This window comes from Solea senegalensis, linkage group LG1 (genome assembly GCF_019176455.1).
Source record: "Solea senegalensis isolate Sse05_10M linkage group LG1, IFAPA_SoseM_1, whole genome shotgun sequence".
Taxonomy (NCBI): domain Eukaryota; kingdom Metazoa; phylum Chordata; class Actinopteri; order Pleuronectiformes; family Soleidae; genus Solea; species Solea senegalensis.
In genome coordinates this window covers 20612759-20630117 of record NC_058021.1, presented here as the reverse complement: position 1 = coordinate 20630117, position 17359 = coordinate 20612759, and the positions used below count along the sequence as shown (strand labels likewise).

General features: G+C 40.9%; 1 protein-coding gene across 9 annotated transcripts; it reads left to right on the top strand.

Moving 5' to 3' along the window:
- Positions 1–908: 908 nt before the first annotated feature.
- Positions 909–17128, top strand: LOC122769683. 9 transcript variants are annotated; one of them, XM_044026445.1, is made up of 19 exons: positions 909–952; positions 4589–4616; positions 5316–5510; positions 5759–5878; positions 6045–7252; positions 7919–8155; positions 8398–8505; positions 8580–8633; positions 9052–9186; positions 9442–9576; positions 10134–10202; positions 10302–10396; positions 10767–10893; positions 11031–11148; positions 11320–11384; positions 12182–12260; positions 14677–14792; positions 15022–15151; positions 15612–17128. In XM_044026445.1, the coding sequence occupies exons 5-19, from the start codon at positions 7190–7192 to the stop codon at positions 16439–16441; spliced, it is 2361 nt and encodes a 786-aa protein (XP_043882380.1). In that variant the 5' UTR covers positions 909–952; positions 4589–4616; positions 5316–5510; positions 5759–5878; positions 6045–7189; the 3' UTR covers positions 16442–17128. The 9 variants fall into 9 exon arrangements, with proteins under 9 accessions (XP_043882380.1, XP_043882361.1, XP_043882352.1 ...); XM_044026426.1 differs by lacking the exon at positions 909–952 and having other exon boundaries at positions 4328–5236; XM_044026417.1 differs by lacking the exon at positions 909–952 and having other exon boundaries at positions 4328–5510; positions 6045–6706; positions 7033–7252.
- The last annotated feature ends 231 nt before the right edge of the window (positions 17129–17359 follow it).

Here is a 17359-nt window from a genome sequence, read left to right as displayed (position 1 = left end):
TAAAAGTAAATGATGCATTCATTGCAATATTTTATTTTTTTGTTTCAGTTAGGAGTAAATTAGAAATACTAATATTTTGAGGACAAAGTGTCAAGAAATGTGGTTAAAATGACTAATAATCCATATTTGTAGCAAGTTAATTGCTCAACATGTCCGAAGATGCTGATATTAAACTTAAACATCAATACATTTGTTTTGTAATTTTGTTCTATTTTGTTGAACCACAAAAACAAGTAAATATCACAATTATTCGAATTTAACTGGATAATAAACTACACATGTGGAGGTAGAATTTTTCATAGTTTTTTAATGTGGATACAGTTGTGACAAAATATCAGTAATTATGTTTTGGTTTTATTGTGATAAATAACATAATCTGCAGTTAATGGATTGTTTTTCAAGACGCACTTGAACGCACCACGACGTGATCCCCCCCTGTGCTTTTATTTTGGAAGTAACGTTACGGAAGTGGCTTGTCTACGCGCTCGTGGAGGAGAAACAAAAAAACAACAGCGAAGCGAGCGTCCTCATCTCCGGGTCTCCGCACCGGACACTCAGCTCGGTCACCGCGGCGGCTCCCCGCTCCTCTCCCGCTCTTCTCCACTACTCCAGGACATCCACCGATGTCACTGTGACGACACGCGCCCGCTGCTTGTCGTCGTTTCACGGCCGCTCATCATGACGGTTTACCAGGCGTTTCACGCTCAGTTGACGTCCGTCATGGAGGCGCTGTCCAAAGCGGCGGTGGCGGAGATCTGTGCGGTGGTGGAGGACAACTATGCGGTGCTGCAGCTGGAGGTTTCCCGTAGCCGCAGCGAGAACGAGGCGCTGAGGAGGAAGCTGCGGGCGGTCGAGACCATCCTTGCTCGGGGACACCGGGGAGGCGGCGCGATGCAGGACGACAGCGGGCCGGAGGCAGATGTCGGCGGGGGGATGATGGACTTCACCGTCGGTGAGTTTCCGGACCTTTTACCGGCGGTATCAGAGGTCCTTCTTTTTCACTCTGTGCTCCGGTAACTGCCACTCCAAACTAAACCTTATTGAGAACATGTTTATTTAAAGATGAATCACGAGTGAATTTAAAATGTATGCGATATTTTTAATCCCTCCGTCATCCAGCGGCTCGCTTGTAGAGTCAATATAAATTCGGCAAACGTTTAAATACGCTAACTGCACGTTTTGTACACTTTTTCGTTTACTGTGAGTGAGCAGCGTGGAAGAGGTGGCCACGGTGAACTGATGGGAACATGGAGGTTGTTGATAATGAGAAGTGGAAAAAAAAACGATCGTCACGTGATGTGATGATCAATTTCAAGCCGATATGATGCATTCATTTATCGTTGTAAGGAGGTTAATCTAAGTGGTGAGTAATTAGAAAAAACTCATTTAAAAAAGCAAAAACGGAGCAATACAAATATACAGGATTTTCTCTACGAACTTTGGTGTGGGAGAGTATGACGGCGTATTAGGGCCACGTTGAGAAAAAGAAAATCACACACTTCGAGGATAAAGTCGTTAATTAACGAGATTAAAGTCGTTAATTAACAAGATTATTTAAGATGTTAACGTAAATTAAGAGTCGTAATATTCTAACCTGTTGTTTTAGAAGAGGAGAGTTGAAAGTTGAAAGAATATGCAAGAAAATGCATGTTTTCCGCAGAAAGAACAAGACGGACTTGGAGAAAATCGCTGGTTTTGTACTGCGGTCAAGTGAGCCGTCGTTCGTCTTCGCGTGGTCAAGTGAGCCGTCATTCGTATTTTAAGTGCGCCCCTGCAGTCGAACTTACGGTGAAAGCTGGGAGTCGGCTGAGAATCAGCGCTAGTTTGATACCGGCGCGATCACTTCCGGTTTTCAAAAAAATACGTTACTAATACAAGGGCAATCAATCATGCTGATTTTAAGACATTGGGTCACATTGTCCAAAAGCTACTGAACTAAATATGTTCCCTAATTTATTTCGAGCCCCGGTTGGAACAAGGGCCTTTCTGCATGGAGTTTGCATGTTCTCCCCGTGTGTGCGTGGGTTCTCTCCGGGTTCTCCGGCTTCCTCCCACAGTCCAAAAACATGCAATGTGGGGATTAGGTAAATTGGACACTCTAAATTGACCATAGGAGTGAGTGTGAGAGTGAATGGTTGTTTGTCTCTAGTTGTGTGTGGCCCTGCGATGGACTGGCGAACTGTCCAGGGTGTACCCCGCCTATCGCCCGATGTAGCTGAGATTGGCACAGCACCCCCCGCGACCCTCTGGTGGAGGATTAAGCGGTTAGATGATGACTGACTGACTGTACAATAACAACACATTGGCTCATAAGTTCTGACAATGGTTTACACAATTGATCTCAGGAGCATGCTGACTACTTTCTCACTCATTATCAACTATTTTTACTGTATAATTTTTGAGAAATTAAGCATCAAAGTTGTCTCTTTTTTTGACTCAGAAAAAGGCTGAAAACTCCGTTTTTACTGTACAATAAAATTACTTTGGCCCATAAGTTCTGACAATGGTTGGTACAGTTGACCTCAGGAGCATGTTGACTACTACCTCAGTCGTTATCAAACAGTTTTACTGTATCATTTTTGAGATATTAAGCATCAAGGTTGTCGTTTTTTGACTTGGAAAAAGTCTTAAAACTCAATTTTTACTGTACAATAAAATTACTTTGGCCCATAAGTTCTGACAATGGTTGGTACAGTTGACCTCAGGAGCATGTTGACTACTCCCTCACTCACTATCAAACATTTTTACTGTATAAATTTTGAGATATTAAGCATCAAAGTTGTCTCTTTTTTTACTCGGAAAAAAGTTGTAAACTCCATTTTTACTGTACAATAAAGTCACTTTGGCCCATGAGTTCTGACAATGGTTGGTACAGTTGACTTCAGGAGCATGTTGACTACTCCCTCACTCACTTTCAAACATTTTTACCGTATAAATTTTGAGAAATTAAGCATCAAAGTTGTCTCTTTTTTACTCTACAACTTTTTTGGGAAAGCAACAGTTGCGGTGGACGGTATGAGCTCAAAATTATATATCAATATGCCGTATATAACCTTTTTTATAATTACTTTATTGCCTCGTGTGAGCTTTTCCGTCTTTTACTTATTATAATAATAATAATAATGATAATAATAATAATAATATAATAGTACTTAGTCTGTACAGCACCTTTGTCCACAGTGTTTGTTTTAAAGTGCTTTACAAGTAAAGTTGGAGTGGATTTGATCATTACAAAATAAAACATATTTATGATAAATCTATTCATTTAAACAAAAACAACAACAGTTACAAATTGATATTGTTTGGAGGGCCACATGTGACCCCCAGGCCGCAAGTTTGAGACCACTGCTTTAAGCAATTGTGCAGTCCCACGTGAAAAGTCTCTGCACTTGGTTGGAAGAATGGCTGCAAGACAAGGGTAAGTGGGCCTTTCACATATTTTCCAAGGCTACTTGGCTAAATTGACATGGGATTCTGAAATTCATATATTAATTGTAAATTGTAGGGTTAGGACCAAGACTAATATTTGTGCTGTAGCACACATGGCGAGGTTAATTAGCCAATTAGTCTATAGCTATTAGCTGTAGCAGAGTGTGAACAACAGGTTATCTATTAATTATTTTAATCAGTGCACATGCCAGAATAAGGTATTTTGTTAATAGGTTACTGGACGGAGTAATGTTACATACAGTAATAAATAAATAAATAAATAAAGAATGAAATAGAAAAGAAAGAAATATATATATCACATAGCCATGCGAGGTTATACCCGAACGCGCTATGTTATTTAGCCTCTTAAATATAGCTTCATATACCGCCGAGCCACAGTTACCGCGAGAGGGGTCTGGCTGTAGACCTGCACTGTGAGGTCTCCTGCACTGTCAGGACCAGTAGTTGATTCGAAGCCTTTCAAAATAAAAGCGAGCATACCGGAAGCACGTATTTTTCGTTCCCAGTTCAACTGAATAAAGTGAAAAAACTGAGGAAAATGTCAAGATAAAAAACAAACAAAATATTATATATATAAAAAAAGACAATACAAAACGTTATGACCACTTCTAGGGTTATTCTACAGACAATCAGTACAAACTAGATGTACAGCTATTATGATCCCCTTAAAACACTATTAGCCTACTCAAAATGCCAGTATTTTAATTTTTACATTACATGTCATTTAGCAATAAATAAAATAAGTATATATATATATATATATATATATATATATATATATATGTGTATATATGTATATATATATGTGTATATATGTATATATATGTGTGTGTATATGTGTATATGTATATGTGTATGTGTATATATATATGTGTGTGTATACATATACATATACATATATACATATAAATATACTGTATATATAGGCCTATTGCGTTGACCGGCCCCGCTAGACTCCGGCTCACTCGGAAATATCCTGGTACTCTCGATGTCCAGTCTACCACTGGACTGATATGATCTGCCTGCAGACCAATGATTGACACAGGAGGATGACAGGCAGACCTTACAATCAACAGCAGACCTGTTAGGTTAAGTTACCATAACCTAACACAATAACTTTGTCTTTTCTTCACTTTAGTGTCTTTGTCTTCTCTGCATTTGGAAAGGTAAGTGAGGACCATCGTAAAGTAGGCTCACTTTAAATTTATAAATGTTTTCATTTTCTGATAAATAATAAATGATGTGTGTGTGAATCCTTCTTTATATCGTTTCTGGATGTGAAGATTTTCATAGTGTGATTTATGCGCTGATAAAACATTTTTTGGATACGACAATCAGTTCGCCTAGCATTTTTGTTTTTTCAGCACTACGGTGCTACACAGCTCCTATTAAGACAGGTGCTGAGCCAGTGGCTCATTGCAGAGGTGACGTGAACCTTTAGTGGGCCCTTTCAGCCTTTGGTTATTTCAGCACCATGGTCAACACCATGGATTTGTTAATGGTCAGCTGCCTACTGTCATCTCACCACAGTGCCACTTGGCTATTTCAGCACCATGGTCAATGCCAATGATCAAGTCACACAAAATCGATTCAGACATGGCAACACACAAGTGACACTGGGCTGTCTCCCTCGGCCGTTGTTACAAACCTGCAGTGCGCCAGAGCCTCACACACTCTGACTGGCAGCTGAGGCAAGACACTTACAGGACCAGTAGTCCAGGCCGACTGACCAAGCCTGTAGAGCTGTCTGAAGTCCTTAAGAACGTCTCTTTACTGGACAACACCAGTAGGCCTATAATGCATCTAAAAATGTTCTAGCTCATCATATGATGTGTTGAAATAACATATTCTCTTCTTGTTTCCAGTCCAGAAAAATTGCAAAAAGCGTTGAGGAAATTGTTCCTGTTATAGACAGACTTCATGCCTCAGCAATATCTGTTGGTCATGAGGCAGAAATTGATCAGGATACATTCTGGGGTGAAGTCTGCAAAGACATTGGAATTTCTAATGTCAAGACTAACAGGACATGGCTCAAGAACGGGTATCTCAGACACAAAAAGGTAATGGTTTCACATTTATCACTTTGACATTTATAAAAGACTGTGGATACGAAGCTTTAAATTGTAAAATTCATAGTTCATATAATTTCAAAATGTTGTATGGTCATTAGTGGTCTTCACCTGGTCAGTGGCCCATGTTGCATGTGGATTTCCTGAAACTCTAATATTTGTTACAAAGGATTATGGCCTCTGAGTCTACTTGTTTCTTGTAGAGTGCTATGTGGACTGACAGTTTGATCTCCCTCTAGAAAAATGTGGTGGCTGCCAATAGTACAGCCCAGTCTGTGGTGTCACCTGACACTGATGCGAGTGAAGACACTCCTGGCCCTACGCCCTCTCATGATGGCATGACCCCAAGTCCTGCACAGGTAACACTAGAGTTCAATCACTGAGTAGCCTGACTAGAAAGCGTGGAGCAGGGTCCAACAACACATGAAAAATAGCTGAGTCAATTACATTATTGTACATTCTATGTAAACTGTAAACCATATTCCAGAAAAAATATTAGATTTTAATAGTTCTTGTTATTTGCAGATCGGATCAGTCTCTTCGGATGAAGAATATACATCTGATGACGAAATTGCCACCCCCGCCTTGTTTTTTCTTTATTGACCGCAAAGATTGGACAAACCTTCGGAAGACACAACATCAAAACAATGAACTGGACATCAGTAATGGCAAACGGTATTAAAAGCATACATCCACTTTGCAGTTTTGGATTCCAAGGACACAGAGTCAAATCCATCAGCTCTAGAAGAAGTGGTCCAGTCTTTGTGTGTTCGGGCTACTGCCTCTTCGATGACTGCCCGGTAGAGGTGGATGTCATAGTCCAAGAGGAGTCATCCCTGAAAGCCATTGTGAAGTTCCGTGGTAGTTTCGTGTGCCACCGATGGGACCAGCTGAAAAAACGGCCAGTGCGAGGCAAGGAAAGGGATGCCCTGTCTCAAACCCTTTCAACAAAAATGCCCAGGAGTGTCTTCCTTGAGAGCCTTGCAAGGCTTGATGACACTGTCATGGCATCAGGTTGCAGGGACCAGGTCCCTGCTACGGGTGTGATGAAAACTGTGTCGTGGAGCCAAAAGGTTAAAAGAAGGCGGCATAAAAATGATATAATCAGCCTGCAGAGGATGCTGAAAGAAGAAGAGGAAGATCCTAATGAAAGGATAATCCAGAAAGTCGGCCTTCACCCCAAAAGTGTAATGCTGTTTAGTCTCAAAACACTCAATGTCTTCTTTGACAGATGCAAAGAAGACATTGAGTCTTCTTTGCATCTGCTTTTGGGCCATGTTGTCTGTAATCAGACAACATGGCCCAAAAGCCAAAACCAGGCCGGTTATGTTCATTTGTGACGGCTCAGTGGTCCTCCTACAGTCACTTTCATCGAATTTCTGTGGAGTGAGTCTGCTGGAACTCCTCTGCAGGTATTTCTTGATCGTGACTGGACAAGCAAAGGATGATGCCATCGGTCTTCCCATCCTCCACAGATGCCTAAGTAAACTGATTTTGTAATTTTCCTTTGTAGTGCCTCCAAACATTACAAGTTGGCAATGCATGTGTTTGGACTGATGACCCAAGCATCAACATTGAGGGAACTGGATGAACTTGTCATCAGTACCAACGTGGTCTTCTCCAGTTCCCACAGTGGAGAAAAAGTAGAAAAGCATTTTTGAAATCTCCAAATGCAGCTCACCAAAGGAGGACCATGTCCTGAGGACTATACAGACAGCAACCTGGACTTTGAGGTATATTTCTCTTTACTGTAAATATTACATTATTGGGTTGGATGTAACTTTTTGCTGTTCATTACTCAGAAATTTGAAACTTCAGACACATTTGGCTTTTTAAATTCAAGCTTTAAAGTGCTTAACACTGGAGACAGATAGGCTACAGGTAATAAGCAGTTGTGAACAGACCCAAACCCAAAAAAAAGCTGATCAGAAAAAAGGTGGCTGGATGACATGTTTTAGTATCCCATTAATCAGCTGTTTTTGGGTCAGAATCTTGCAGTGTCTAAGGGCATTTTGAGCTGTCAACTTTGCCAAAATAATTTGTTCACGAGCAACTGTAGCTCGGGAGGTAGAGTGGATCCCCCACTAACCAGAAGGTTGTCCTTGGGCAAGACACTGAACCCACACTTGCCCCCCAACGTGTCATTGGGACTGTATGAATGTGTGTTGGTTAGGGTGAATGTGACAAACAGTGTAAAAGTGCCATTTACCATTTAAATTTCAATTTATTTAGGATAGCCCATTGAGATGCAGCATCTTGTTTTAGTCTTACTGTCATCTGATGTGTGAAAAACATCATATTTCCACACCTTCCTTTGTCAGCTACTCTGGTGAGGCACCCTCCCTGTACTCTTTATAATTTCAGAAAAAGTCTTACAGTTTTATATAATGTTTTTCTAGAATGACATAGGACCGACACGATTTCTACAACATTTTGAAGAGGTGATTAAGAGGGAAGACCTTGACCAGGAAGGTGATGAAAACAACTACTATTGTCCGACTTTCATCCCAACCTTGATGCGGTACTTTCTTCCTCAGGCTGCCCTGTGGAGTAAATTACTCCTCGGTGATACTTATAAAGTCACTCTCAAGGCCCTACTGAGGGAGTATGCCGACTCCAAAAGGAGAAAGAAGAAGGTAAGAAGTTCATATATTGATCATAAATACTCTAAGCAAACCCCACCCAAATGAAATGCTCAGAGTAAATTCATATTCAAGAGTATTTTCCATTCGAAGTCACATACAGAACAACTTTTTTGATTTTTTGATTGTTAAATTTAATGTGATGGCATGACATGAAAGAATGCAATATTGTGCTTCAGTACTATACTATTAAATTAATTTGACATTAACAGTATTATTTTGTTGATTAACCTTAGACACATCGGGTGGACGTGGAACGGTGGAAGAATAGAAGACAAAAAAAAAGAGGGGTGTATGTGTCGAAACTGTCCAAGCCTTTTGTCTTCAAACAACAGAAGAATAAGGTAAGTTTTTTTGAGAGACTGGAATGCCATAAGTGGAAAGTACAAAATAAATCTGGTGTATCTGTTTATTTTAGAGAACATTGGACAGAAAAAATTCCAAAACATCGGAAAATCGTTCTCCATCTCAGGTAATTTGTTGAGGCAAAAACTTATAAAAGCATCTTATGAGATGATGAATTGCAATTGATTGCAATATGTACTTTAAAGACTATGATGACACTGCTACTTCTATCCATAGAGTCCACAAGGCAAAAAACAACCTCCATTTGTATCAGTCAGTGACCCAAGTATGTCCAACACTCTCTAATGTTATATTTATCAATCATTACATTACATGTCATTTAGCAGACGCTTTTATCCAAAGCGACTTACAATGGAATTGAGTACAATAAGCGAGGGGTGGAATCGAACTTGCGACCATTGCGACATGATGTTTTTTCGCTAACCCCATTTCATGTTTTAAATGTATTTTATTTTAGAAAAAACACACGTAGAAAGGAGTTTTTCCTAGCACAAAAATAAGTAATTGCTTTTTGTGATTGGCAGGTCACACAACTGTGGAGAAAAAGTGACACCGAAGTGGTCGTTTCTGTGGTGCCCTCTCAAATTATCGGGCACAACTTTGTAATTCACCACAGTGAGTTTAGAACACTAAAGCCTCACCAGTGGCTTGTAGGCGAGGTAAGTCCTTTCATTAAAAAAACTGAAACACTTACAATTAAAGCAGCAAACAGCAATGACAGGCCCTTGTAATGTAGCTACCTTTGAATTTTCATTTGGATTACAGACTTAAAGTATGTGATTTAATTGTCTTTTTTTGTTTTTTGTTTTATACATAACAGAGAAGATGAACAGTTATCCATGAGAATCATATTTTATGAATTTTAAATTAATGTATGACCTCTCACGTTTTGTTATGTGTTTAATTCTCTGAAGGTCATTGAAAGCCTCCTTCACCACACTGCCACTAAACTGAATTTGGGAAGCACCATTTACATTCTAAGCCACTATGTGGCTGGGGTGATCCTCTTTGGCAAGAGAGAGGATGTAAGGCGACACAGTTTGTCTAAGGTAATATTTGTATCAGGTACAGAAACAAAGTACAAAAGTATGATTGACAATTGTTTACAAGTTGTACAAGTTAGCATATGTGTGCGTGTGTATGTGTATTCCATTATGACAGGCCATTTGAGAAATATTTCAGTCTTGCTCTCACATGTAACATCATACTCTATCTCTATCTCACACACTATTATACCTACACTGGCACACTGTTACACACACTACTATATCCTCTGCTCCCCTTACCCGCACTTTCTTCAATTTCGGGATAATAGGTCTTATTTAAGGAGGTGGCACAGTAACATCCTGTTATTTCTTTCAAAGCCAATCAGAAAATAATAATTCAAGTTCACTTCAGGCAGACTATTATTTTTGCACACATCGTTGCTATCATGTATCATGTATCAGTGAGTATAGTAGTGTGTGTGTGTGAGGACGATGTTCCATGTGAAAGAAAGATATTTTTCTCAAATGTTCTATCATATTCCAAAGAGCCTCTCATTCATTAATTCATTCATAGCAGAAAATACTTATTAATTATTTAGTGATTTTGGATTTTGTTACAGATTGACTTTGACAAATATAAGGCCATTGTGTCATTTGTTAACATCAGTGATACTCACTGGAAGTTTCTGGTAGGTCATTAATTCATAACTAATAACTGCCTTCAATTCTCCTTTGGATGTCATTAGTAATATAATAAAATAAAATCATATTTTCTGTTTTGTTTACAGTACATCAATGCTGCAGAGACTTCTGTCTATCTGGTCGATCCCGCACGCAGCACAACTGAGCAGGCGGACTCAGACGATGCAGCAAATAGATTGCGGTAATTAAGCTATTCTACCAGTCAAGTACAATTATAGCAATTTCATGTTTTTGCAAGACTTGCTTTATTTCAGAATTATAGTATGGATACAATGCTGTAAAAGAGGCTTACAGTAATCAACGTGTATCAAACAACATGTTTGAGGCGGGACTACAGAACAGAAATAGGGAACAAGTATGTATGCATAGCAACCAAATGCTGGACAGCAACACAAGCAATATTCAAGAAAATAGTTGTCCAGTGTCCCTCACATTAACTACATGTCACCCCTGCTAAACACCAAACAAAGTAGGAAGAGACTTCTTACCACTTGTGTAATGTATGTGTATGTATTCATTATATTAACCACATCAAAACTTCTCTGATACAGCGAGTACTTCAAAATGAGGAGGACGTGTCATGGAAAAAGTGACTGGGTAAATGTCAAGTGGACAGGCGATGTTCTGCAACACCCATTCCAGAGAGATGGGTCCAGCTGTGGAGTAATTGTCGTCAAGGTAATAAGAATGTTGCTTACTTTATCAAAATCATCAACATCCATTAAGATTTTTTGATCGATTTCTGTTTTCATGCAATTCCACTTGCCATATTTTGCAGACTTGGAAACCTATGCAAACCTTGTTTAACTGTTTAGATGGCAAAGGCAGTCATGGAGGCTTTTCCCAACAGAGCGAGTATGACATTTGGGACAGCTCCAGGCAGGATGGCAGAGGAAAGGAAGAAGTTGGCAGTTAAAATTCTGCAAGCCTCAGGTATGTAACAATGGATCTTAAATTTACAGTGACACAGTATTACCGAAAACACTTTACAAACTTGTTTGTCAATACGCTGTAATAGGAAGATGTTTGTTATTGTTATTAAAGGTACAATAAGTTGTTGTTGTAAATGTAATATTTTAAACTTCATGTTCGTGTTTAACACAGACACCAGCTGTGCCATGTGCGCAGCAGTAAAACCGCCACTTCCAGGGCCTGCCTTCACAAACTGGGTGAGTTTTTGTTTTTTTTTTGCGAACATTTTGTATGCCTTATTTTCAAGTGAATGACAGCGAACAAGGGCAGAGCATCCTGTTTCACTCCCTAGCCATAAGGATAAGCATTTTTTCCTATAAAGAATTCTGACAAAAAGGTGTGCATTAGTTTGAGATTACAAAGATTACAAAGATTACAAAGATTACAAGATTACAAGATTTTGAACTAGAGAATAATCAAATATAAATAAGTAGTCAGCAAAAGCTATGCTATGAAACATATTGTTATGAATGTAGCCGACATAATTACTTGGTGATTTCCATGAATAATGCAAAAGCAATGGTCAGGTCAGCCTTGTAATGCCATATTTCTCACATCCATTATATATTTTATTACAGTGTGTGAATATATTTCTACACAGTGGAATAACTGGAACACTAAATACCAGGCTGTGAAGCTATCGCCATATGTAGAGCAAGATGACAAAACATATCTTTATCATGTGTTTGAAAGATGCAACTATGAAATAAAGAATATCATGATTAATTTATTTTTTAGGTACTTCATTAATCCCCTTAGGGAATAATTCTCTGCATTTTGACCCATCCTAGAATTAGGAGCAGTGGGCTGCCACACTAGTAGCGCCCGGGGAGCATTGGGGGTTGGGTACCTTGCTTTTTGGCCGGGTGGGGATTTGAACCGGCAATCCTCCGGTTACAAGTGAATTTCCCTTTCCACTTGGCCACGGGCTGCCCGATTATCTTAGGTCCATGCTGATTAAAAATTAACATTTATACTTGAATGCTTTTTACAGATTCAGTGTGACACCTGTTGCCGGTGGTTCCATGTGGAGTGCCTTGCCATGGACTCTGCCACACTTGAGCAGGCAAAAGGTGATGACTGGAATTGCACACTCTGCCAGAAATGAAACACCACCTTCGGTGTGCGGCAAGGGGTTAGAAAGCCTCAACAACCCCAGTTAAAACATTATGGTGCAAAATGTATGTAATTTATATAAATGTTCATAAAACCAGCTGATGTTGTGATTATGTTTTGTATCTTTTAAGTGCAGCTTGGAAAACTAAAGCTACCTCAAGTGTTAGTGAATGTGTCATCTTTTGACATTATGTTATCCTGTTTGCATATTGGGAGAGCAGATGGAGTTTGGGAGATAAGTGTTGTGTACCCACAAGGCCCTGTACTTCATACATGGTGTCACGTCCCAGCTGGTTAAGAGGGAATTGAAATAAATAACCAAGGTGGCATGCGGTAAAATAATTTATTTCACAAAGGAGTTGATAATAATTTACAAAATGGGCAAACAGAAAAAGGGCAGATGCTGTACAAATAAAACAAGAATCAAATGAAAAAGGACTCTTCAAAAGGAAGAGCTAGGTTACTTTCTCAGTACACAATACAAAATGAGACTCCACTTGAAAAAGGGGAACGGCATCTCTAAGCCTAGTGTCTCTAAATACATCAAATGTAACCTGCAAACAGAATTTTTTTTTTTTTTCAATAGCCCTAAGCCCTAAGCCCTAGTTGGGCTTCCTAAGCTAGGAAGCCCAACATACAACTAACTGCCACTCAGCATTACTTGAGGTTAACAATCAAACACAAGATCACAATTCCTCACGCAACATGAGGCGCCTCGTGTGGACTGGGAGCCAGCATCTTCTTGTCCTCTTCTGGTAAGTGGTTTGTATTTATATAGTGCTTTTCTGGTCTTGATGAACCCTCAAAGCTGCTGTACACTGCACTTTTGCCATTCACCCATTCACTCACATTTACATACAGCGCATCTATGTGCAGTGCAAAATTTATACAGCAAAAATGTTTGATAATGACTGAGGTAGAAATCAACATGCTCCTGAAGTCAACTGTACCAACCATTGTCAGAACTTATGGGCCAAAGGGATTTTATTGTACAGTAAAAATGGAGTTTCTATTTTTTTCCCGAGTAAAAAAAACGACAACTTTGATGCTTAATTTCTCAAAATTTATACAGTAAAAATGTTTGAAAGTGAGTGAGGGAGTAGTCAGCATGCTCCTGAGATCAATTGTGTAAACCATTGTCAGAACTTATGAGCCAATGTGTTGTTATTGTACAGTAAATATATAAATAAATTAGGGAAAATATTTAGTTCAATAGCTTCTGGACAATGTGACCCAATGTCTTAAAATCAGCATGATTGATTGCCCTTGTATTAGTAACGTCTTATTTTGAAAATAATAAGCGCTGATTCTCAGCCGACTCCCAGTATTCACCGTAAGTTCGACTGCAGGGGCGCACTTAAAAAACGAATGACGGCTCACTTGACCACGCGAAGACGAATGACGGCTCACTTGACCGCAGTACTTTACTGGAGTAGGAAATGGCTGGAACTGGTCGACTGCAGGGTTACCGGTGGATGCGTCAGCGGGCCATTCAGAGGGGTTTTGTGGTTTCTCAAGAAACAATACGACTGATAATTAAGATTCTGGATCCAGAAGGATTTGAGGTCCGGCGAGCACGGCGTCTCCGACGCTGATGTTGTGCCGAAAAGAGACTGCTTGCCGAAAAACGACTGTCTCTGACGGGAACGCGCATCAGTTCAGAGGAAGCGAGCGTAGGTCTACTCGTAGATATAGTACACGGGTCAACGGGCGCAGCACCGAGAGAAATGTTTTTTTTACTGTGCAAAAGAAATGTCCTCGGTGCTGCGCCTGCCAGAATCTTAATTATCAGTTGGATTGTTTCTTGAGAAACTGTTAATTTACGACTTTAATCTAGTAAATTAACGACTTTATTCTCCAAGTCTGACACTTTTTTCTCAATGTGGCCCTAATACTCCGTTGTGGGAGAGTGAGTGAGTGAGTTTTTAACCCCCTTCAACAAAAAATATATATTAAGTAACATCTATGTCAGTTTTGTAAACCACTCACTCTCCCACACCAAAGTCCACAGAGAAAATCAGTGATTTTAACATCACAACACACTGCTGACTCCATCACTAAGTTCAAATGTCTTATTTTATGACTTCAGCTTTCAAAATTCCTCATTCCAATTGAGCTCAGTGACCCAAAGTGACCACACGAGGCAGCAGAGGACCAGCAGCTCCTGTGTTCCTTGCCAGCAAAAATCACAGCTTTTCTCTGAGGTTTGGTGTGGGAGAGTAGCACTCATGTGTTCACTGAGAGTGAGCGTCCATCCTGTAACTATGCTGGTGCTGTTGGAAAAAGTCTGTCTGACAGTGAGATAAAGACGTGAAGTGACTATACTTCCTGTTAATGCATCAAAGCTTTTTTTGTTGTTTTTTTTCCACACAGAATGTGTTTTATCGTCAGGAGCCGGTGTGAAAACTGCAAATCCTTCAAGCCTGAAACATCACACTTGGTTTTCTGCATCAGACGCCTCGACAGACGTGAACTCTGCCACCAAAGAGGTGACATTTTTACCACGTTACAGTCAAATTACTGCTTCATCTCCACGCTGCTCTGTAGCTGCTGCATTCTGTCTTTGGAGTGAATGATGATGGGATGTCACAGGAATGCTTTTTAAATCTCACACACACGTTCACACAGTCTCTCAGGTGAACTCTTCATGTATGGGGGTGGGGGGGGTCAAAGGTCAACATGGTCTTACAAAATGTCTTTATCGCTTCCTGTGCTCAGGATCTGACGTCGTCGTCTGCTGCTGCTGCTGATGATGATGATGAGGCACATGACCAGGATGTGGTTGTGATAAAGGAGGAGGCAGTGAAGGAGGAGGTGAACGATGAGGAGCTGCTCCTTAAGGAGGACGGTAAGAGAGGAGGCGTCAAAGATGCCAGACTTCAAAATAAAAGCCCCAGCACAGACGAAACAGGAACATTCAAGAGTCAACAGTTCAGGGTTCTCTTTTTAAGTCTGGTTGTATGAGGGACCTGCTGTGAGCGCCCACAGGGGATCTTTTAACTGAGTCTTCACAAAAGACTCAGTTAAAAAAATCTCCGTCACAAGTTCACGTCTATATCTCACTGTTAGACAGGAAAGCACTCACTCTGCCACACCAAAGTCCATCGAGAAAATGAACAGAGATAAAGACGTGATCATGTGACGTAGATATCGTAGAAAGTTAAACTGACATAGTCTTTTTGTTGAGTGATTAAAGTCAGTTTTTGCAGCCATGTTTTCAGGCTGACTCTCAGCAGCAGGGGGCGCTGACAGTGACAGGTTAACGCAGCATTTCTCACTGTTTTAAACTTGTTGATGTTTGTCTGAAGGGATGGAGGCGCCGCTGTCGGAGGACAACAGCGAGGAGGGGCCATCCGGGATGACAAGATCCGCCTCAGATCTGAGGTTGTGGGATCAGGGCGGTAACAGACCTTCAGACCGCGTCAGTGCATTGGAGTCTCCAGGTCCTGCGGAGGTCACGGAGGGCGACTCGTCAGACGTTGTGTTTGATTTAGCATCGGAGTCGGACTGTGAAGCTCCGCCCACTGCTCTGGTGAGGAAGCAGTTCTTTCTCAGGTCTGGAGGAGAAAGTCCAGTCTCTGGTCCTGGGACCTCGGAGCTGAAGGTCGGCGGCGCCGTTCATTACGACACAGAGCTGGACCTCTGCTCCTCATGGTCGAGTCAGAACCTGGCGAGCGCGATGCCCATGACTCATCATCCGTTCCTTAAACCGGACCACCGCCCGACGCTGCTGGACAAAATGTCCGACTTGAACGCCACAGGTTTCCCGTTGGCACTGGGCCTCGGCGGCTCCAGGTTGGACCCTCTGGACCTGAACAGGTACTGCAGGGACCGACGCTTTGCCTGCAGCTACTGCGGGAAATGCTTCACGTCGTCGCGGAGCCTGGAGACGCACGTGCGCGTTCACACGGGTGAGCGGCCGTACAGTTGCGCCCAGTGTGGGAAACGCTTCACGCAGTCGGGTCACTTGAAGACGCACCAGAGCGTCCACACCGGGGAGCGGCCGTTCGCCTGTGAGCACTGCGGGAAAAGATTTGCCGGGAAACAGAACCTGAGGATCCATCAACAGAAAAATCATCGGGGTCAACAGGAAGTCACTAATGCTGCTGCTGCTGCTCACCCCAGTGTAATCTGCTGACATGTGGTTCTGTTAGAGACCCGGACACTGGACCAGAACCTCGCTACTGTTAATCTGACTGATTTCTTTCTTTTTTTTCCACAAAGGAAACGTCTTTTTGTGAAGTGTGATTGTTTGAGGCCTGACACAGAGACTGTGCTGTGAGCGCCCCCTGCTGCTGAGAACCATACAAACACAGAGACTGACTTAATAATCAATGATGTCTTCAGAACATGCCCACGTCTTTATCTCACTGTGAGACAGACTTCTATAAACCACTCACTCTCCCTGCACCAAACCTCAGAGAGAAAACCAGTGGTTTTAGCTGCTGCCTCGTGTGGTCACTTTGTGTCACTGAGGTCAATCTGAACAAAGGCCTAATTTTCCAAAGTAAGACATTAGAACTTAGTGATGAAGGCAACAGTGGATCAACAACTCCTGTGTGTGTTTGTGTGTGTGATGTTAAAATCACTGATTTTCTCTATGAGGTTTGGTGTGAGAGAGTGAGTGTTTACAAACTTCTGTGTGTGTGTTAGAAAACTTCTAGTTTTCTAACTCGTCTGACAGAGAAACTGTGACACAAACATGAACTCACGTTAAGACTAATATTGTATGTTTTCATCTGTATGAGAATTATAAACATTTTTAATAATAATGATTTTCCAAGGGTCTCATAATATGCAAATAAATTTTAATTTGTAAAAACAATTCTAATTTTTAAACTAATAATAAAAAACACTACACTCAGCTTTTTATTATATTATTTTATTATAAAATAAAAAGCTGCATAGATTAAACTAAGAATCAGAGGTGACGTTTGTGACCTGCTCTCTCACTCTCACACACACACACACGTGCACACACGCACACTCTCACAAACACACACACACACACATACTCTCTCACAAACACACACACTCTCACTCACACACTGTCTCA

Coding starts and splice junctions, on each gene's coding strand:
- LOC122769683 (XM_044026445.1), top strand. CDS start 7,190: ATGCAGCTCACCAAAGGAGGACCATGTCCTGAGGACTATACAGACAGC. Junction 10,894..11,030: donor GTGGAGTAATTGTCGTCAAG/GTAATAAGAATG, acceptor TTAACTGTTTAG/ATGGCAAAGGCAGTCATGGA. Junction 14,793..15,021: donor TGAACTCTGCCACCAAAGAG/GTGACATTTTTA, acceptor TCCTGTGCTCAG/GATCTGACGTCGTCGTCTGC.